Below are 23,626 nucleotides of genomic sequence, written 5' to 3' on the forward strand. Positions count from 1 at the left end.
CATTTATAAAAAGCGAGACAGAAATTTTTGAAGACTACTTGAAATTAATAGTTAATCTTTCCCTAAACTAATGAAATAAAAAAATATGTGACTAGTTGGATTAGTGAAAAAACTATAATGAAGAGATTTACTTTATAATTAATTTTTTTACATGGTCCGAAAAAAAATTTGGTTTAAATAAAATTAATTAATAAACATTACAAATACTAAAACGCACAACATCGTTTTTATATGGAAGCTTTCTGATCTGATATCAGTAACTTTTTCAGGAGAGTCAAAAAATATTTAAAAGATTATTTCTAGGTAATAATATTTTAAAATGACGGGTGAATAATAATACATAAAAAACCTAAAATAATTGACAAATAAAACAGGTACTTGACAGTAATAAATCAATTTTGAAGTTGTTCTAGCGGCGTAGAAGATATCAACTAAACATATATTTACAGTTGAAGTATAATTTTCAGACGTTAAGTGACAAAATTAAAAGATTCAAACAACGTAAGGCCTGTAAAGAGGTTCACGAAGCTCGCTAAGAAGTCTCGGATGATTTTCGTGTGAATTACCCCGAGTTTCATCAGACTGTGATCCAGTGCCAGCGTTTACTACTGTTGAATTTGAAGCAGTTGAACTGGCACTAGACGTTGTTCCAACTTCGCTATTAATATGACTGCTACTAGCGGATTCACGTTCCGTTAATGAATTTGTTCGTCCTGAATTTCCGGTTGTTGTTGTTGTAGTTGTTGCTACTGCTGCTGCTGATGATGTTCCTGAATCATCAGACTTAACAGTACGTGCTTCTTGCTGTGCTTTTTTACTTCGCTTCCATTTCATTCGTCGGTTTTGAAACCATATCTTTACCTGCAACAAAAAATTGTATGTTCATTCAATTTTATCGGATTTTAATCTATATATATATATATAATGAAAATGGTCTTCGTTTGAGGCTCAATCACGCCTAAACCACTGATCGTATCGACATGAAACTGCGACCATTCGATGCGAAATTTTTCCTAGATGGTTTATGGTTATTTATTTTTCGAATTCCAACGTTCCTTCATTTTTTTATTGCTGTTTTACTTTTATGAACATTTATCTCGCTAATAAAAACAAAAGACAAGCATTTTCTCTTGATTCTTTTGTTTTCATGGATTTCAACGGAGTATATTAAACGGATTATGTTCTTTTACATTCAGCTAAGAATCTACTCACACACTCCCACGCACCCACCCACCTACTCCCCCTTATACCCAATGGAATAACTGATGAAAAACAAATTTTCTTATAAACTCCACCGTCCATCTTACAGCATTAAATAAATATTTTTATTTTTAGATTAGAAATTTTATTAATTTTTTTTTAATTAGTTGAGAACGACTGGACCGATTGGGCTATTTTTTTTTTCGTTATCTTCAGAATTGTCAGGAAAAAGTTTTGTAGGCAATAAATTTTTTAAAAAATCCGCTAAAAAATTAAAAATTTCGATGGTAATCGAAGGATTCCCATCTATAGAGTCACTCATCATGAAATCTCGGGAACCATAGGACTTAGAAACGTGAAACTTGGTAGGAATATTACTTTTGCTATGTAGAGGTCAGCTAAGACCGGATTATAATACAGAAATATTATAATGATTCCACATTGAAAGTTACAATGAAAATTAGCTAGAAAAATCACATGGATGAAAGATACAAGCTAATTCAATAGAATTTGGAATTTGTGCAAGTCTAAACAATATCGATGCTTGCAGTTCTATCCACGGGGCATATTTATGTTCATACAAAAATAAAAAAAAAAAAAATAGAAAAACGGTTGACCCTAAAGGCCATCCCTGCAACTTCCCGCTAATTTCATATTTAAACGCTCAAAATTGCACTTACTACCGAACTTTTACTATCTGGTAAAAGTTTCATAAAACACTATTTTTTGAATTTTCAAACCACAATAACTTTTGAATGAATGAACCGATTTTTACGTGGTTGACGGCATTCTACGCAGTTTTTTAAGCCTCATAAAGATTTTCTAAGTTTTAATTGGTCGAACTAGAAATTTCGGAGTAACTCCGAAAAAACACTTTTTTCGGTTTTCTTTCGTTCACGATATCTCTCGAACGAATCAACCGATTTTGACCGGCTTGGTGGCGATCGACGTGGTTTTTTTATGTTAAGAGCTGATTAGTTTTTGGAATTGATCGGTCAAGCCGTTTAAAAGTTATTAAAAAAAAACCACATTTAAAAAAATTTTATTTATTTATATACGGATTTCTAGTGTACAGGCGTAATAACGTCCTTTTACACCCTAAGCCTTATCATTCTGCTTAGTTAACTCTGCCTTATCATTGCGGCTGTGGACTGACTTGTGCCTTCTGTACCGCATTTGCCCTGATCCTCACCACTCGGCTATTGGAACAGTAACATGGGAAAACCACAGAGAAAACCCATGTTAGTACAGTCAGAGCTGGGTTAAGTCTACAGTGATTGATAAGAAACTCTTCTTTATCGACCACTGGAGCATTAGGCCCCTTTCCTAGTGTGCAGAGATCCCTCGCGCTAGCCAACGCTGACTAGAGTGGTCACCCATTCAAGTTGTTGCTTAAAATGTGTGATCGCCCAAGTCAGACGTGTGCCGCCCGGCTATCTCTGCCACTTTCAGAGGCTGGCAACATAACGTAACGCACATATTTTTAATTATAATCACTGAAAAATATTGGTGCGTGCTGGGATCGAACCCGGGTCCCACTCTTTCGAAAAGCGAGCACCGAGCCAACCAGGCCATTGCCAACCTCTCACATTTAAAAAAATTTTTTTTCGCAGTTTTTTCAAGATTTCTCAAAATCTATCGGTCCGAATCGGTCCAAGTTGTATTCAAAATCTAAGTTTAGTCGAACCCTTTTGAATGGCACCAACCGCAATCGAATCGATCAAGCCGTTCAAAAGTTATGAGAGGTTTACACACACACACACACACACACACATACACACACACACACACACACACACACACACACACACACACACACACACACACATACTCGATTTTCGAAAAACGGGGTAAAAACAAAAACTTCCCGATTTTTAAAAATTTTCAATTTTCTTAGCGGGAAGTTAAAAATAATAATGAAACATAAAATTTTATTTATTTTCTATTTTAATTCGCCCAGCGAAGCTGGCGGGAAACGGCTAGTTTAAGATAAAATGAAATTCTTCATTGAAATATTAATCATCTTGTTTAAAAATAAAAAATTACTTTGTTCAAGATTAAAATTATTGAATTAATAATTTTTTCTATTCATCTAAAAGTTTCACGTTCTTGATTTAAAAGTGAATTTCTTCAACTAAGAGAATTGAATATCTAGAAACAGAAGTGAAGTTTTGAAAATTAAATTTTTCTTTAATCAATTAGTTTTTTCTTTTAGTGTACGATTGAATCAAACTTAATATTTTTTATATAAGGTGGCATTTTTTTCAAGAATTTTGAAGTTTTCTTTTATGTAAAAAATCCCGAATTTTTAATATATCAAACGTTTGTTTAAATTTAACTGAAACAAACAGCTTACATGATACAACGAGATTTAGACAGTCTCACATTTGTATTCGCGCCGTAAGCGACATGAGCAGTGGGAAGAGACTCGTAAAATATCTTTGCAGAAATATATATACATATAAACATATATGTACAAAGTATATATGTATAAAGTAAGGGAACTCGATTTTTCGCCCTCACGTTACGCGGGAGTACCATGTAAATCTCTCGGACAACATATCATACGCTAGCAGCAGTCAGCCAACGAGCCAATCTCACTCCACCTCGTCGTGCTACCCTCATGCGCCACGTTCTCAACTCCTCTCATATTATACCACCCTTCCTCTTTTCGAGATATTTTTTTCGTCTTTTATGTTCACGCGAATGCGAATGGGAAACCTGTAACTCTAGGAGTTAGTATTATCGCGAAAGTGTGTTGCTTACAAATTTTAAATTGTAACGTCAAACAATTTAAGGATTCTAAATCGTTTTTTTTTTTTTACTATTTATTTTATCTGTATTCATATATTATTTGGTAAATTCGATTTTTTTTGTTTCTCTATTTCCACTTCTGCATTGCTATAACACGGAGACAGAATCGGTAAATTATCGAAACAAATCAGAGCCTGAGCCCTCCATAAATCAGACTTTCACGAGAATCGCGTGTTTGCCGAGCCATCTGTCAGGGAACGGGCAATGCTTTCGAGTTACGTTTAAGTTGGCAGCCTGCCGGTGATTTTCAGTAAAGGAATCAAATAAAATGCAATGGGATTAGTCTTGTTGAGTGCTTTTATCTATATGAACATTTTTATTATTCTTAAAAAAACAATACTTTATTTTATTTCTCTATGACAAAGCATCATGAATAAATTCTATTATTTAATTGCATCTACTCAGCTTTATTCGATGGTAAAAGTATTCTAGATATATAACTTCAAAATCGATGCTTTGAATAATTAAATAAATGTTAAATAATTGCATACCTGTGTTTCAGTTAGCATAAGTGAAGTCGCAACTTCAAATCTTTTTGGTCTGCTTAGGTATTTATTTTGCCGGAATTGTTTCTCTAATTCAAGTAACTGCTGTGACGTGAATGCCGTTCTAGGTCGCCTTGTTTTACCCAAAAGTGCGTGTTGAGCTGCACACCCTGAAATTAATGCGATTATTAGTAATAACGATTGATGTAAACATTTTTTCAATATTAACATAAGTTGTTTAGTTTTTTGTGATTGATGTTTTGTCAGTAAGTATTTAATTTTTAATGCTATAACCCGAGTAAAAATGAAATTATTATTTTTTACGGAAAAATAATAAATTTCGTTCGACCGCCGCACCACCGCCGCACCAATCCTAAGTCATACCTACAATTTCACAAAAAATGGTATCATAATTAATTTATCACGCAATAATTAATTAATAAATAATGCGATTAGAAATATTAATGTAAGACCTATTGATCAACCTCCTTTTAATCAAATGCCTAATATTCAAAAAAAAAATTTTTTCAAATCAGGCCAAAGCACCGCGAGATTATTGATTTTTTTAGTCGTATTGTTGATGTAGATTTTTAATTTCGTCCTCGGGTTGCACAGAAGCGGTACGCCTATCGAAATACTCTGAAAGAATTTTAAAAATTGAACTGTGATGGAGATTCGAACCTGGATCGTCTGCATGGAAGTCTCGAACATTGCCAACTGCGCTGCAAGCCATAGTTAACTAAAAAAATTTAGTTAAGCTATTTGAATGATCAACAAATATTTTATTTCAATATATATACCAACAAACAGCGATATGGTACGGCGGTGGTGCAGCGGTGGTGCGGCGGTCGAACGAAATTTATTATTTTTTCGTAAAAATTAATAATTTTATTTTTACCCGGGCGCGTCACAGCTGTGGTGCGGCGGTGTTGCGGCGAATAGAAATTTATTTACTTGTCACGGCGCTGGTGCGGCGGTAGTGCGGCGAATAGATAAATTCTTTACTTGTCACGGCGGCGGTGATACGGCACTTGTAAAATAATCAAAATTGTCACGACTGTAGTGCAGCGGTGTTGCGGCGGTGGTGTGGCGGAATTCTGTTTTTACTCGGGAAATTATAACATTGAAGTGACACAAAAGTAATAAAAATCATTTGATTATTTTTGAACTTAATAACCAAGATTTTCAGTGAATATTCTCAATTTGTATGATTACATTAAATGAAATCAATTTGTTATTAACAATCCAATCTTCAATTAATTTGAAAAATATTATAATCACACTACAATATAATGCCGTAATTAAAAAAATTCATATCGAATTTCTATAAATTATCATATTCTTGTCATACGTCTCTACCGTGCGTACTACGGTAAAAAGTGAAATTTAAAGGCCAAGTGTTAAAGGGTTACATAAAAAATTGCTTTAGAAGTTAATAAAACTTAAAACCAATATTAAATAAGCTTTTTTTTTTCAGGAGAGTCAAAAATTATTTAAAAAATCAATATCTCAAACTTAACTCTCTTGTAAGGAGACGATTTAGCGATCATACGTCCTCCTACTTTTGGTCAAAAAATTATGAATGGGCATGTATAAGCATATCAGACCTCATGTAGACATATCGAACCATGTCGGGCCATATCAGAAAATTTTTTCACAGGCCAGATCATTTATTTTTATATAATTCGCCAAATATAATTCAATCTTACAAAATAATCGACGTTTAGGAAAAAACTATAGAAAGAAAAATGAAGGTGTATATACATTTTACAAAAGATTAATTTTTTATCAACCAAACGTAGCATTAAAAGCAAGATCATCCAATAAAAATCAGCCAATGCTAATGTAATTATACGACGACATAAATCCTAGTGGATTTGTTTGGGCAACTGGGGGAGATATGATTCGAATTTGGAGAGAGATAAAAAGCAATGAGATAGGGGAAAAAGTGTAACCAAGGGTAAAAACGTCCGTGGTGTACCGCCCTTCCAATTAGCTCTGCCAATGAGTCTAGCTTGAAATAAAACGGACAGGAGTGATCAGCCACCGATTCAATCCATGATACATATATACACCGACCCTCTTACTATTTTTATTACACCCGACAATTAATGTTATTAATTTATTTATTTATGTATTTTATGTTTCTGATCTATCCTGTGTCACAATAAAAATTAACAAAATTATTTATTATTAAACAATATTATATATTTTTCACTTGAATACGAATGATTGATATGAAAAGCAAACAATTTGTGATGCTGTTAAAATGGATTCGTGACACCGTAAAATTGTTGAGGATGAGAATAACAACTAATAACTAAAACTAAACCTAAACCGACTTAACAAGCTATATACTTCTATATACTAGTCCGTAGATACTATTCGTATAAACGCATGAACCGGCTGTCAATGTTTGTACACATGCCAGCCAGACGAGTTTAGATGGGACGTATGGATTAAGTGACGTGTGATTCACTTTGCTTGGTTTCGACTAAACCTGCAGGTACTATTTTGCGCCTATCATCCCTTCTGAGGGGATCATTTCAAGCTGATTATCGTTATTCAATGATATTCAATCAGTTTTTATTGTACTATGTTATATTTATCATTATTTATCGTTTGTTGCTTTTACTCTAACAATAATTTTTTTTTTTTCAATTTTGTCTTAAAACTGTTGTATTAAATCGTTTAAAACTGTTGTATTAATTTTATAGATCAAATTATAATTAGATAAATTAGTAAATTGGTCATAGTGGGAGTTAAAATAAAATTTATTATTAATTTTTATTGTATTTTGTTTGGAAAATTAAATTTGTAAGAACAAGAAAGGAAATTCGATTTGAATCATTTAAAATTATTTGCGAAAAATTTCACATAAAACAAATCAAATTACTCAAATAAAAAAAATTTTGAATACATTTTTTTTAACTGAATTAATGTGTCAAATAATTTATCTTAGCGTCAAGATATTTCATAGGTCTTTTTTTCAATAATTAGTATCTAAAAAAAAAAAAAATTAATTTTCGCATAGAAAGGCTAAAATTAAAAAAAGTATAAGTTGCAAAAAATTTTTTTATAAAAAAATTCTTACTAAGATTGAAATCAGTTTCAGTTATGATTAATGACAGTAAAAGATTTATTCTATTCAAGAGTAAAACTCGAACGATTCTTAAAAAAAATTTTTTTTATACTTTTTAAATTTTATTATAATTAGTCAATTTTCAGCCCAAATCAGTCAATTGTAGTCATTAAATGTAAATAAAAATTTTTGATCATAATTTAAATCATAACATTTGAAAATTTCAAAATTATTGTGACAATGACAAGTGGCCAAAATTGTTGTTCTATAAAAATAACACCATTTTTTACAGCACAATGTTATTGCATGTTTGTTTAACATTTCTATTTTCTTTTCAAATTATCTACATATGGTTGAACAATATTTACGGCACGCGCGAGAAAATATTGTGACCCGTGTGCAGTACAAGCTGTCTTTAAACTATGAGGTCTACATTGAGCATAAGGACAGAAAAAAAATTTCGATATTTATCGACATAATAGGGATACATTGAACAAACTCGAGTGTTGAGTTTGGGTGTTCAATGCTAAGTATTTCGACACTTAGCATTTAGGATGTAGCATTTAGCGGGCTATTTATCGTTACGACAAGGGTGGTTACCCCCTGTGGGGCACATATGGCCAAAATAATTTGTCCATAGTCTACCCTCAATCGTTAGTCCTTTCTACTTACTATTTATTTCATCACCTCTGATCTTTTCTCTTCTCTTCCTCCCTCCTTCTTTCTCCTCTAAAGTTATGATGACAATCATTTAGTTTCAGATGATGCCCATAAGTATCTTTTATTTTTTCTCCAGGTACACAATATTAGCTCTCATCTACCCTCTTATGTCTACTGCTTTTCACCTAATGATTTATATTTATATTTTTATTATACATCTCTAATTTTTTCTGTTATTTGAATGGACCATCTAAATTTATTTTGACCCTATCTCTTTATTCAAATAATTTTCCAATTAAATTTTTCTAATTATTAATTCTTCTATGATATTTCGATTACTTTATTTTTAAAATAATCTATTATTAAAAATTGATTGTTGTTTTTCAAATAATGTTGTATTATTTTATTTTTACTTTTAACATAATTTCAGTTTCAATTAAAAAATTTTTTAGGAACTATTAAAATTATACAAAATCTTTTTTTCAAAACTCAAATCAATTTTAATTATTGAATTTATCATTAGAAGTACTTGTTGATTTTCTCTTCGATTATATGTATGAATACCCGAGTCAGAATAATGAACCTATATGAGCCTACATGAACCTACATGAGCCTACAGAATAATTTTCAATTGTTTTGATTGATATTATTCAATTTATAAATTGAATTTTTAAGTTTTTTTATCAATAAATTTTTAGTTACTATTTAAATTTATTTGTATTGTACTATTTAATATTGGTATAAGTGTATTTTGCGAGATTATATTGATCAATCGAAACAATTAAAGATAAAAATATCGATCGAAACAATTAAAAATTGTCCTGTAGGCTCATGTAGGTTCATGTAGGCTCATGTAGGTTCATTATTCTGACTCGGGTAGGTAACAAATATAAAGAATTTATTGCGACAAATATTTACTAGTTTTATGATTTGGAGTCATCATCAATCTATAAAATAAGTGAATAAAATAAAAATCCTAATCGAGCATCAATACTATACACACCCTAAGAGCTATTAGCGATGTAATCAATAAACTTTCGAAGTATTCACAAAAATTTCAGTTCCAACAAATCAAAGTTCAGGAACTATCTGATTAAGCGTAAAATTTTCTATTTATGGTGATTCGTTGAATAATGACTCTTCAAGTAAACAAAATGAAAAAAAAAAAAAAAAAAAGATTAAAGCGAAAGAAAATAAAAGATTAGTTTTATGATACAAACGCAGCCCATAAATAGTGACAGATGTTGGTAAACAAGGAGGGTGGCAACTTTGTCAAATGGACAATAGGACAATTCGCGCTCTCGTTTGAATCCACCTATACATACATGTAATTTAGATTATCTAGAGATCAAGTCAAGTTAAGCCTGAAAAAATTAACGATCCAAATTATTTTTCATAAACAATTATCATCATATAAATTGAATAGATTCGATTAAAGGCTATGAGATGGAAATTTTTAAAAAAATCACTGCTTTTTTTCAATATTCATTTAATTGAAATTTTTAATAGTTGAAAAATTTTTGGAAATATATAAGGCAAATTTTTTTTTTTTGTAATTTTTTTCAAGTAAAAAATTTTTTGCAATCTTAATTTAATAAATATTTTTTTTATTCAAAAATAAAATCTGTGCATTAGTGACTGTAAGGGTAATTTTTACAATATATAATAAATAAACCACAAAAAAAAAACTGAGATAAGTGTAATTGTAGTAATGGTTGAATTGAAGAAGAGAAAAGATAAACACCCTCCACATAAACTTTTATTATGATAATTTAATTTATTTGGGGTTGCATTGGTCGTTCACGGCGTTTATAACTTTACGACCCTATAAACGAATATAATCAATCTCGTTTTCCGATCGACGCTCGTCATAGTGGTAAACATTGTACATTATGTCCACTTAATGACTATCAACTATCATGGATCATGATCATGGTCTGAGTATTTGATACATTAGATTAATTATATACGTGATTAATTTAATCATTTTTGACAAATTTTATCAAAGAAAATTAGTCATTTATACAAAAAAATCATGATTTGATAATTGTCCAATAACAATGATAGTGATGAAATGTAGAGATAAATAAAAAAAGAAAGAGCTTAAAAAATTTTCAGCTAACTCAGATAGTGAGACAGTAATTGTGAAGCTGATAGTCGAATCAACGTTTACGGTCAGTCGAGTTGATCGTTTACTCTCTTGACGCTAACGAAGTGCAGCACAAGAGAGAACAGCTTCGTTAAGCTCTCAAACGAGTAGGACCACTCCTCTTCGTCATTGCTACTGTGTAGTGTAGTGTCGAGTTACGAGTTTAAACTAATTAAGAGTGAATATATCCCTCTTCAACCACTTTATGTGTGCTTTATTATACACTTATTTGTGGACAGTTCAACTTTATTTTTATAACCATTTCTTTTTTAATTTTTTTATTTACATCTTATATTTTAGTCCCAAAAAAATTTTTTTTTAAATGTATGACACAATAAATAAATAATTGTTTTAAGACACAATCCACTATAATGGATTTATAATAATAGTCATAATGTTTGAAAATTATATTGATGATTAATTGATTAAACAATTACACTTAATAGTGGAGCGATTGAGATGACATAAGGGATGTAATCCATACATGTTACAATTGTCAATGCACTGCGGAATTGACGAGGATGCAAAGGCGGAGCTTCTAACACCCTATTTCACCCCCATAACGCCCCGCCTTTACTCAGTTTCTCAACTAAAGCTCAGCGAATAACAGATAGTGCAGAATAGCTTATCTTACTATATCTTTAACTCCAATATATCTGGAGATTTTAGACAATTTAACTATTTTACTCTTATTCTTGTTCTTTTTTTATTCTCACAAACTTATCTTGCTTTATTTTTCTCTCTTTCTCTGTCTTTTATCTTGCTAAAACGTGTGAGCTAAAAGAAGATTAACAACGTGAATTTTTACGTCTAATCTATACTTTTTATCTCTTGGAAAACCAAAAGAAATCTCCATCCTTTACTCTCATTGACGTTGTACTTTGGTACTTTACTGTAGTTGGCTAAAGTTTTATCGAGCTATTTCCCTTAGCCTGAAATGACCGAATTTAATCTCGAACTCAGTGGCGCTTTTGGTGAGGGTTGTATATCCACAAATCACGTCGTAAACATCCGCTATTTAGAACTCTGTTCCAAAGTTTTTTTGTTTTATTTTTTACAAAATTAGACATACTCGTATCTGTACTTTATTTATTACTTACTTAAACATTTTAAAACAGCTTTTACTTTACGAGAGTATTCATTAACTCAATGATGGTAGAAAAAAAATTTTTATTTATTATTACATTCGTAGTGAGATAGTTATTTTTAATCCGTATGCAATTTATTTGAAATGAAATGAACTTTTTTGTTAATCACTCTTTTTATACTTAAATTTATTGACAATTATTTTCTACTTTTCAATCACGTCAATTTATAGAAAATTATGGGTTAAGAACAAATGAAAAAAAAATGAAAATTGATCATTTTTATGTTCTTCATTTTCATGTTTTTAGATCATCAATTATTCCAATTTTTAAATAAAAGTTAGAAGTAGTTCTTATCGAAAATAATTTTCTTAGTGCTCTCTGTATATTTCTCCTTTACTTGAACAATAGCGATAAAAAATGAAAATTTCAATCGAATAATCCACATCAAATGTTTGAAAATAATAACTTATATACTTGAGAAAGGAAGGAAAATTTTTTAATAAGCATATTTTTATTTTAGAAGGCATTTTTTTGCTAAATTTGGTACAATCAGAAAAATCATTGCGTGGAGTTGTGTCGTTTTACGATTTTATATATTTTTAGGTAATACACTGTAAAAAGAGCGGTGTTAAAAATGGACTTATTTTAACACCGCGCGGTGTTTAGATAAAATAACATCGGCGTAACGGTGTACTTTTCCAGTGTCAAAACACCGGTGTTAAATCGGTGTAAAAACGGTGTAATACCAGTGTAAAAGCGGAGTAAACAGTCTATTTAAAACATCCAGATTATAAAATCTATAAAACATAATGAAACTTAGTTTTTAAATTAAGAAAATATATTAAAGTAGTATTCATTACACTGGCCCACAAAAAAAAAGTGGTCTGTACTTTTGACCGGACCTATCTATCTTTAGGTATTTTGACGTGCTGAATCCGAATCTGAAGTCAGTTTTGCCCGTACACCCTCAACATTTTGAGTAAAATGCAAAAAAAACCCCAAAAAATTACGAAAAACTGGTCACAGCAATGAATAAATTTTTGTGAACCCAGATAAATTATGATTTTTACGTATATCAAAATTCACTGAATCTGAATCTAAACGTTAAGTAGCCCCTTGAGCCGTCATTTTATCTTCAGGTTCTGAAGATAAAAATTCTGAGAATTAAGATTGTTTGAGAACAAAAAAGTTCGATAACAACAAAGAACAGTTTAAAATTCGAGAAAATCGTTCTCTTCATTCTACTTATAGATCATTTTTTATATATTTAAAAATTTTGTCAATTTTTCAATTCTAAGATCATATTTCATCCATTAAAATACACCCAAACTTGATCCGGGTCCACAAAATTTATTCATCACTGTGACCAGTTTTTTGCCTTTTATTGGGGTTTTTTGCATTTTACTCAAAATTTTGAAGGTGTACGAGCAAAACTGACTTCAGATTCGGATTCAGCGCGTTAAAATACATAAAGATAGGTAGGTCCGGTCAAAAGTACAGACCACTTTTTTTTTTTGTGGGGAGGTGTAATTTTTATGATTTTTAGTGAAATAAACAAAATTATGCCTATAAAAGTTAAGAAAAAAATGTGTGACTTAGAAAAATATAAAAAATCTATGAGGCGCGAGTATCATCTAGAACAAATTTTAATTTTGGTTTGTAGTTATTTCAATTGTTACATATGTAATACAAACTTTATTAAAAAATTATACAATTTTACACCTAGCATTACATTAATTAATAGTTTTATGAATTAATGAATATACCGTTCAATAGTAGTAATTTAGTGAATAAAAACATTCATAAAGTAAAATATCTTCAACATCGAAACAAGCTTTAACACCGGAAAAAAATATTTATACCGGCAGCGGTGTTATTTTAACATCGCTTTCGGTGTTGGAATTTAACATCGCAAATTTTAACACCTACACCGTTTCGGACTTACCCCGGTTTTTTTTTACAGTGTATGACTCAACAGTCACACAATGATTGAAGGTTGCTAGTTCGTTTAAATTTGTGTTTTTTTTTTTAATATTTATCTTTTGCATATTACAAATAAATTTTAGACTGATTTCTCGACAGTTAAAAGTAAATTTTCGCTTTCAAGGCTTGGAATAATAATTAAATATAATTAAAAAAAATATTTAATTATATACTAATTCATAATAGTAACATTAATTTATCAGTTCATTAGCTTTTATAAAAGCGTGTATTTTTTCTGGAGCATGAAAAATAAAATTACATAATTTGCATTTTATTTTAGTCATACATGTCCGCTAAAAACATGAACACGTCCATCCTTTTTTTAAATTGTATCAAGCTCTATTTAATGAGATTTAAATGTTAATAATCAATTAAAAAAATCCGGGCTAAAGTAAAATATAAATGATATCCAGTATAAAAACAAATGTTTAAATAATAAATAATATAATTACAGAGGATATGTATGTGGAGTGTACAAGTAGGGTAAATTTTATTGGATAATTATATGTATAGTAGTTATTCACCTGTGTTGAAACGGGTGGCACAGTCAGATAGATATGTACATTTGTATGCACAGAGCAGTATAGATGTATATTGAGCTCATCGCTCGATCGTTGGCGCGTATTGGTGGTAATGGTGTTTCTGAATTAGCTGGCAGCTAGTTTGGCTGTCCGCGAGCAAACAGATCTTGGTTACCCGATGTGTAACGTTCGTGCTTGCGTTAAACGGGCTCGCACGCTTTCACATGCTACCGTTTGGTGTGTATGACTTTAGCTACCGTGTGTGTACAGTTGGCTGACCACACATTAGGCATTCGTGTCTCGTTAATTTACTACTGAGGTACATCTCAAAATCATTACTCTGTATTATCTATTTTCATGGTGGTTTGTTTATGTATTTAGTCATTCATTATATATTATTGCCAAATAATCATATGTGGAATTTAATCCTTTGATATATGTGTATATCTTCCATTTATTTTGCATAATTCATTATAATTATTTACATTAGTTATTCTTTTATTAGTATGGAGAATTTGTATTTATTGAATATTAAAGATAAACAGAACTCTTTAAAGATTATAATTATAACATTTACCGACGAAAAAAATAACTTTATTTAAGAAAAATAATCTTAAATCGAGAAAATTATTTTGGAGAATTTTATTGACTGGAGTTGAGCAGGAAAATTCTTGAACCAAGTAAAATTGATTAGTTCAAGGCTTTTGTTGCTTGATTTAAGACAATAAAATTCTTCAAAATAATTGTCTTAGACCAAAATTTTTTCTCTTTAATTAAATAAATTAATTGCTTACTTAAAATATATACGTGGATAAACAAATAAGATCAGTTTAAAGAAGAAAATCTTTAACCATTGTGAAGAATTTGATTATTTTTAATCAAAAAGAAAAGTTCTTGAACTAACCGTTTTTTTGGCTTAAGTAAATTTTACTTGGTTTAAGAATTTTTCTTTTTGACTCAAAATAACTAAATTTTCTACAATAATTTTATTGGCTTAAAATTTTTTTTCAAGTATCAATACACTGTTCAATAGTAATAAAATTCTCAAAAATTTCATGAATATAATAAAGTACATTAACATAAAGTAATAGTTTTGATTGGATAAATTAAAAAATAATAGCAATGGTAATAGAGTAGTCTTTATCAGAGGTTTATTTTTTGGACAACGGTAAATTCCTACGAGTCCAAGGATGGTCGTCATGGAAACGATGCCAATTGTGTGGATGAAGAGAGAGGAATAGGTAACGACGGAGTAGTGAGAGTCAGAGTGGCGGAGGATGGGAATTTGGTGGTGTAGTAGGAACTGGAGCTGGAGTAGGAGGACAGGGTAGAAGGAGGTGGAGGAGGATGAGGACGATGAGGTGATGGAAGGCCGAGGGGGATGAATAGACGGATGAATGACGCACAATTAACTAATTAAATCATCCGTCGACCCCACTGTACGAACCCCTCTATTCGTCTCTCGAGTATCATCCCTCCTCTGCTACCCCTATACAGTTATATGTATTACCTTTTCTCGTTTTCGATCGGCCATTGCTGGCTCTTGTACGAGCAGAGACCGTTAGTTATTCTTCCGTTGTACGTCATCGGTCTCGTCGTTTTCCCCGGATGACAGGAGAAATGTGTAATTGCCAGGGGCTAAAAAAATTTCCACGAGTTTGTCAAAGTAATTGGCGAGAGAAGAATATCCCTGAGCAAATTGTCCGTTCAAATATTCGTATTATAATTTTATATCCGTTACTTAAACTTTCCTGTTATCAATCAAGTCAATTGATTTTTCTTATTATCGGTATATTAAAATTATTTATTCTTCTTTGAGTATCATTTTGATACTTTTACTGTAAGCTTATCAATAAATACTACTTTGTATTTTTTTTTTTTATTAATTATTAACCATTAAAATTTTTATTTTTAGCATTATTATAAATAGTTAAAAAATCTAGACAATTTTATTCAAGTTTATTTTAAAATTGAAATCAAGAATAATTAAAAAATTTGAAGAAACTTCTCAAATTTTTTAATCAGATTTTTCTTATTTGGAAAGTAACGAGTAAAGATTTCGAAATTTATTTTATTAGAATTGATGAATCGTCAGAGACATATTTAAAATTTAGTTAATATTCATAGTTGATATGCTAATCGACCATTTTCATTTCAATTTAACGTTTCCGAGTAACTAATAGTAGTATCGATTTCTCAATTGCACTCACCTCAAGCGTATAAGCACGCATATGTAATTTTAACCGCTTACATTCAATATAAATTTAACCATAAAAGTTTGTCTCCAACATATTATTTTTAATTCGCATTTAATAACTTTATGTTGTAAAACTTAATTTATCTGAATTGTTGAAATCACGAATACGGCTATACTGATAGAAAAATTAATTTGATACGAAATAAAAAATCTTTAACCGAGAGAATCATTTTTAGGAATTGGAATCAAGCAGAAGATTCCTTAAACCATGAGTAAAATTTATTTCAACCAAGAAAAATTTCTTTTCTTCTTTATTCGAGATAATAAAAGTCTTCAAAATGATTTTCTAGGTTCAAAATTTTGTTTCATAAATCGAATCAACTTTTCTATTGGAGTAGGTAATTTTTAAGAAAAATAATTTTTTGGTATTTTATTACCACACAGAAAAAGAGATTTCTTGACTGGAGAATAAAATTCTTGGCTCAAGTAAATTTTCGGGTTCCCGAGGGAAGACCGAAGTTGTCTTGGCCGAAGTAAAAATTTTTCTTGAAATTCTATTCTTGGTGGAAGTTATTTTTCTTAATTCAAATTATCATAAATACTTGATACAATAAATTTTTATATTGGATCAAGATTTTCAGATACTTTAGGAAAGCAGCGCCACCTACTTCAGCTGAGAAAAAAATTTTCTCACCTTGAGAAAATTTTTCTCTTGAATATTTGATACCCATTTTAGATTATTTTAGCACGCAATTGTACATATTGAATGAAAGAAAATAGTTCAATATTATTTGATCTTCCCATTTGACATATTCGTCAATGAAAATAATAATGAAAATTTATTATCGAGATATTTAATTTTTTGGAGCAAGAGAAAAAGTTTCTCAAGACAAGAAAATTTACTTCTTTCAAGAACTTAATTTTTTGGAGCAAGAGAAAAATTTTCTCAAAACAAGAAAATTTTCTTGATTTAAATAAATTGTCTTGGATCAAGATACGTATTTATTGAAGCAAGAGAATTAATTTTATTGGAATAAGTGAAATTTCTTGTATCAAAAAAAACATTTTTTTTCGCCCAAGAAAATAATTAGCAAGAAAAATATTTTCTTGGTTCAAGTGAACCATTCTTTCTGTGCATTGAACATTTATAATAAAATACAAAATACAATATAATGATAAAATTTCCTGTGATAGTTGGATATGACATCGTATTGCGGGGCAGTTAAATAAAAATACATGTTACAATGAGAATATAGAAAAAAAATGGGTGCTTGTGATGGCAATCGAGCGATAGATGGATAGGATACATGCTGTTGATCTTGTATATTTCATAACCCAGCATCGAATATTGAGCAAATAAAAGTCGTTCTACATCACTATTTACAATTGGCCCATCGAGCAAAAGAGACAAACAGCTATTGATGACGGTGATGCGATCAGTCATCTATACATGTATATTTCTACATGTAAATGGTGGCGCCACCAATTTTTTACAATTCGTCAGATCATTCGCGTCACACCAATACCAATCGATCCGTACGCGAATAAATAAATTCCACAACTGAATACAACGTTGATATATACGTCAGTATTTTTTTTTCTAACAGATCACCAGATAACCCAGCAACTACCAATCAGGATCATCTGCCAAAATACTTGCGTTCTCATCCTCCTCTCACGCATTTGATCTGTACTATTACTAACATCTGCTTTCTATTCGTTCGTTTTCCAACCAATTTATTCGATAAAAGCTTCAACTGATTGGCTTGATAAAAGTGGTTACCGCAATTTTTATACTCCAATTTTAATCAACATTGATGATGTTTAATTTTTCTCAATTATTAATTATACATTTGTTGTCAAATTTATTTCATCTTATGTTGATTGAAATATTAAATCATTAACATTTAAATATTTGATCACTTTTTGATTTTGATGAAAAAATAAATTAGTAATAAAAAAAACGTTTATAAAAAATTGCTTTTGAAAATTTTTCAATTTTTTTTCGATAGAATTTTTCCTCTTGAACGAAACAAAAAAGTTTTTGAACCAAGAAATTTTTTTAATTAATGAAAATTATTTTCTTCAAAGACAAATAAGTCGCTTAATATTTTTTCGGATAAAAAAATTTGCACCAAATAACAAAAGAAAACTTGAGTTATAAAACCATTTTAAAATGAAAAAAAAAATAATAAATCCAAATATTAAGCAATCATAATAATTATATAAGAGATAAAAAACATTTACGAAAAACAAACAAAATCAAATATAGAGACAATCGGTTTTAATATATTGATAAGAAACATTGAATGTGGACAACGCATTACCGTCTCTAATCATTTAACGGTTTTATTTCAATACACTGGATGGTTTATCATAATTTTTAATAAAAAAATAAAAAAATCTAATGTAGAGTATAGTGCCTGTATATCAGTTAGTGATATGACAGGACATAACAGTCCATTAGGCATGTCAACAACTGTATCTTGTCTCTAAACCAATCTGGGTGCCTTCACATACGTTGTCTCACCGCAGTTACCTCATACTCACACGACAGCGAAATGAACTAATAGTCGATAATAGGTGTCGAGAGCATCACAATAACATGTGCTTTTTGAAGATGACGTGATACATCAGCCAGGCTAAAGGTGATGTTTGCTTTAAATACCTTATCGTTTTTTTTTTATTTCCCCTATTCTATTCGTTTCATCCTATCGATATTATACAGCAAACCCGAACAACTCATTGATGATAAAAATAATATATATATACATTAAAATATTAATTTTAAAATAAAACGCTCATGATATTGACTTTCGGAGATGTGACTCAAAGATATCACTTATCGTTGATATATCTTTGTAAAATTGTACTTAATTAAATTGACATATAGTCCACTATCAAAAAATCATTTCTAAAATTAGTGATTATTTTTGGTAAAATAAAAAAAAAAAATCAAATAGAAAAAAACGAACAAGGTATTCTATCCTGGCATATTTTATTGGAAAAACCTAAGTTGTTATTCCGGATATAATAGATCATAAAATTGATTATCGATATCTCACAGCTTGATCCCACATACCGATAACATAATCGGATATAACAAGCGTCGGCATAAACGTAATGTAATAATATTTTTATTTCTTTTCTTATATCAACATTATGGCAATTACGACAGCATTAAATCCTACAATTTATAACTTTCTTAAGATCGGTATCGGTGTTAACGGTTTCTGTTATCAATTGACAACGAGATTTTCTTCCCATATCTCATCTTCATTTCCTTTATTGTTATTTAACTTTCCTCAATTAACTCTCAATATCTTTAACAATTACAGTCAATATTTATCTAATTGTAGCATTACGAACTTTTTTTTTTGTCTTTATCTATAAGTATTTAGAATTTTTAATTGACATACATTACAAGCATGCATGCTTTTTATTAATATAAAATATAAATAAAACTTTCTTAAGCGATACTTGAGAGTACTGAATTTGTTTTTTCGAATAATTTAGAAATTTTTCCAATTAATTAAAAAATTTGTAAATCTAAATTTATTTTCCTTATTTTTTTATCCGATTAAAAATTTGACGTGTTGATAAAATCTATACATTAACTCAAAAAACGTAGATTGGACTTACTAGGACTTCAGAGAATTTAATTAGACCTACTTAGATTTTAAGCCTGAAATTAACTTCTCTGGCGGATGAAATCTGAATAGGTTTGAATTTTACAGTGAACCAAGTTAATAGCTATACACGGAAAAAAATAAAAAAGAAAAAATTACATTATAAATAATAAGAAGTATCGCTTCAAATTTAAAATTAGAAAAATTGCAGTTCAAAATAACATTTTTAAAATTTAAATTTTGAATGTTAATTTTCATAGCTTTAAATTTAATATTCACATTTTACAATCTGAAACTGTAATTTTTCTAGTTTTTTATGTGAAGCGTCCCGTTAAATTATATGTTGTAATTTTTCTCTTTTTCTTTTTTCCGTAAAGTAAAGTAATTATACAAAAATTAAAGAGATGAAATTAAAAAAAAAAGTTAATTTTATGAGTAGATGATTGATTTTGAACAATAATGCAATGTTAATTTAAGCATTTGTATAGACCTACTTCAATGCTTTCATTCCTCAGAAAAATTAATTTCAAGTTTTAAGTCTGAGTAAGAATAATTAAATCTTTTAAAGTCCTAATAAATTCATATACCTATTTAAGTTCAAAAAAGTACAATGTGTATTTTAAAGTTAATGTACACTGAAAAAAACGACTTGATTCAAGATAAATATTTTTGATCCAAAAAAGTTCTTTTGAAGAGAGTTCTTGATTCAAAAATTTTTTGTCATGCAACTCATTTACTTAGCTTAAAAAATTTTATAACTTCAATCGAAAGTACATTATTTTCGTAAAATACAATCAATTTCTTCATCGAAAAACCCATGTTTCTGGAGCTAAGAATAATTCCGTTTGTTTTTCAAGAATTTGATATTGTTTGCTGAAATTAAGAAAAAGTTTCTCCGTTAAAAATACTTAAAAAGAAAAACAATAATTTTTTTTTTCATTCATTTCTGAAAAATGTTTGGGACTTATTTTTAAAAGGTAAAGAAAATAAAAAAAATTTCAATATTTTCTAATTTCTTGAATTAGAAAACTCATAATCCCAAAGCTCGAGGAAAATGTTGAAGAGAATATTTTTCTTGAATCAAGTAGTATTTTTTTCAATGCAGCTTTAATCAACCCCTAAAATTTTTACTCGGAATAATAGTATCTGGCCCAATACCAAATAAATATTACTCCAACTATAAATCGCGTGAAAATTCACACTAATTCTTTAGAATAAACACTTACCAGCTAAATCAGCAGGTAATCTTGGATAGAGCATCCCAGTTCTGGCGAGCCACTCGAGTTGTAGTGGATAAATATGATGCGATTGTTGTTGTGACGGGGAAGGATGCGGTGGACCAGTTGACCCAGCTCCAGTGCCGCCGGTTCCAGCCCTCGGATGACCTAGAGACTGTGAGTCTTTGTGTATCGAATGAAAAGCACTTGTCGACCCTGCCGGATGATAGTAAAGCCCCGAGGGATGAATAAGAGGGCTGCCTGAATGCAATAAAATACCTTGTTGGCTTTGCCTCATAGCGACGGCCACGTTAACTCCCGAAGCACCCAAATTATATGGTCCGCAGGACAGATTATCAGATCGATGACTTGGATGACCAACAAGACTCATTCCCGAGTTGAGCGGATTCGACATAAGTTCCTCAGAACCCGGAGAAATCGGTGGACTGGAAACAGGACTATGACTGCCATTGCTCCCAGGACTGGCACTGCTGGTCCTCCTCGCGTTGTCATCATCCCTCATTTCTTCAACATCAACATCAGTAGTTGCGTCATCTTCCTGATTGTCCTCATTGTTTCTGTCATAACGCGAAACGTCTCCTGCCAAATCTTCCGGGTTACCAGCGAAGCTATCATATGACGAACATAGACGCAAGTTATTTGATTCCCTGATAGCCTGAAGCATCCGCGGATTCGTAACCGGACTTAATTCCGTGTGGTTGCGCTCAGTTCGCGGCACAAACGGGTTCAGTGGATTGCCCAAGGAACCAGAGCTTCTTGAAGGTGGCGGTAGGAGCGATTCCGAGCCACGAGTTTCAGAATCATCGTCGAAATCTCTTCTGGAAGCTGAAACTCTCAGGGATGTTTCAATGTCAGAATTTGAATGCCTTATTTGATTATTTCCAGTCGCTCTGCCCAAAAGCGCGTCAATGCAAAATGATGTTTTGCCAGTAGCACCCCGTTGATGCCTCCCCGAAGGCTCGTTGTGGCTCTCATTGTCATCCGAGGGCGAAGCACAGACTCCAGTTTCTCCGCAAATTCTCTCGTCACTCGTGTTCTCCCGGTAACGTTTAGCAGGTGGGTGTTCTTCGCGGAACAAACCTCTTTGGTTGTCATCATTGAACTTAAAAGACTCGTAATTTATCAGCCTTGAATTAAGTGTGTCCGTGTCTGAGTCTCTTCTCGATTCATTGGGGTTACTGTAACCAACAGGAGAGCCAGCGATTGGCGACCTCGCCTCTTCAGAGCTAGGCGATGCACCACCAGGCTCTTCTAAGCTGTAAGTATGTCTTGGATGACGTGAATGAATATCCTCAGCTACCATTGTCGTGTTGTAATGCATCGCAGCCATATCAAACAACACATTAATTCATTTTTAGTTTTGCAAGATAACTTTTATCAAATAACTAAGACGAAAATCACTTATCCACTTTTTATAGTAGCCACTTGTTCAACTAAGTGGTTTTGTTCTATATTTATATTATCCACTAATTCACTCAACTGCTAAATTATTTAAATTAATAAAACTACTCAGCCACTCGTTAAAAATCAGCTAATATACATATACATATAGGTATAAATATGTAACACGAGGGATGAACAAAACGTTGTCGACAGCGTAAGGTCGCAAAGTGAATCCTGACAAGCGAGACCACCGCGTGCGTACAATCCAAAAATTATCTCCCACCCTCTGGATCCGCATTTCCGCTGTCTCTCTTGCGTGCGCCACGGCGATTTAATCGTGGGGTGCCCCGCCCCAGTCGAGCTCCGCCTCTCAACTCTATATCACAATCCGCCACCCACCATCGCGGGAATTCTCCTCTAAAAGCAGGACAGAAGATGAAATAACGCGTTGTTATATTCTTATATCTGTATATAGAGAGATAGAGTGCCTCTAGATCTAGATCTACGTGCTGAAAACATATATAGCTACGAATAATATATGTCTGTATATGAAACAAAAGTAAATTGTGAGAGTTGAGACGGATGCTGCGGTACGTATCGTTGTACTTGCTGTATATATACTTGCACTTGTAAGCTTGCGGGTTTTTTGGCCAATCACCAGTCGACTCGCTTTTACAGAGCTTTTTTAGTTAAGAAATGAGAGGATTGAGGGTAGATGAAAGGAAAATGGGGAATTTTATGCATCTACCACCTAACCTAGGATCCGATGTATTAGGATCTTTGCCAAGATTACATGCGCAATGTCAGACTAAATCGAGCTAGAGAATGTCGAGATTGGTTTTAGTAAATTTGCGGCTAGACGATTTAACGATTCACCTTACAATTACTGTTCTAGATTTAAAAGAGACAAACGCTTGTAAACTGTCTTTTTATTTTTAATTAATATCGTTAAGAACAGTTGGAATTTTTTTAATCATCGATTAGTACTGTGTAAAGGTTCAAGAATAATACATGTGATGATAATAAAGTAAAAAAAATTTTTATTTGAATAATAAAGTCAAAATGTCAAGTTAACACATTTTACAATCAGACAAGAAAAATCTTTATCGATGATTATAATTATATTGATATCATTCGTGTAATTACATCTCTGGTAAACTGATGATAATTGCACCGATCGAACATCTACTATTGAAG

The 23,626-nt window shown here is 31.1% G+C and overlaps 1 protein-coding gene across 1 annotated transcript; it reads right to left on the reverse strand.

The window, feature by feature from the left end:
• Nucleotides 1–70: 70 nt before the first annotated feature.
• On the reverse strand, nt 71–22,669 carry LOC123263765. The gene is made up of 3 exons (XM_044726739.1): nt 21,035–22,669; nt 4,506–4,669; nt 71–861 (listed from the first exon to the last, which is right to left on the reverse strand). Exons 1-3 carry the CDS (start codon nt 22,374–22,376, stop codon nt 493–495), a joined length of 1,875 nt encoding a protein of 624 aa, XP_044582674.1. The 5' UTR covers nt 22,377–22,669; the 3' UTR covers nt 71–492.
• Between the last annotated feature and the right edge of the window lie 957 nt (nt 22,670–23,626).

The sequence above is a fragment of the Cotesia glomerata genome, linkage group LG4 (assembly GCF_020080835.1).
Source record: "Cotesia glomerata isolate CgM1 linkage group LG4, MPM_Cglom_v2.3, whole genome shotgun sequence".
NCBI classification, from domain to species: domain Eukaryota; kingdom Metazoa; phylum Arthropoda; class Insecta; order Hymenoptera; family Braconidae; genus Cotesia; species Cotesia glomerata.

Bases quoted from the DNA above. Each gene is read 5' to 3' on its own strand.
- LOC123263765 (XM_044726739.1), bottom strand. From the start codon at position 22,376: ATGGCTGCGATGCATTACAACACGACAATGGTAGCTGAGGATATTCAT. The intron at 4,670-21,034 runs GTAAGTGTTTAT...CATTAATTTCAG, and splicing joins ATTACCTGCTGATTTAGCTG to GGTGTGCAGCTCAACACGCA. The intron at 862-4,505 runs GTATGCAATTAT...TTTTTGTTGCAG, and splicing joins TTATGCTAACTGAAACACAG to GTAAAGATATGGTTTCAAAA.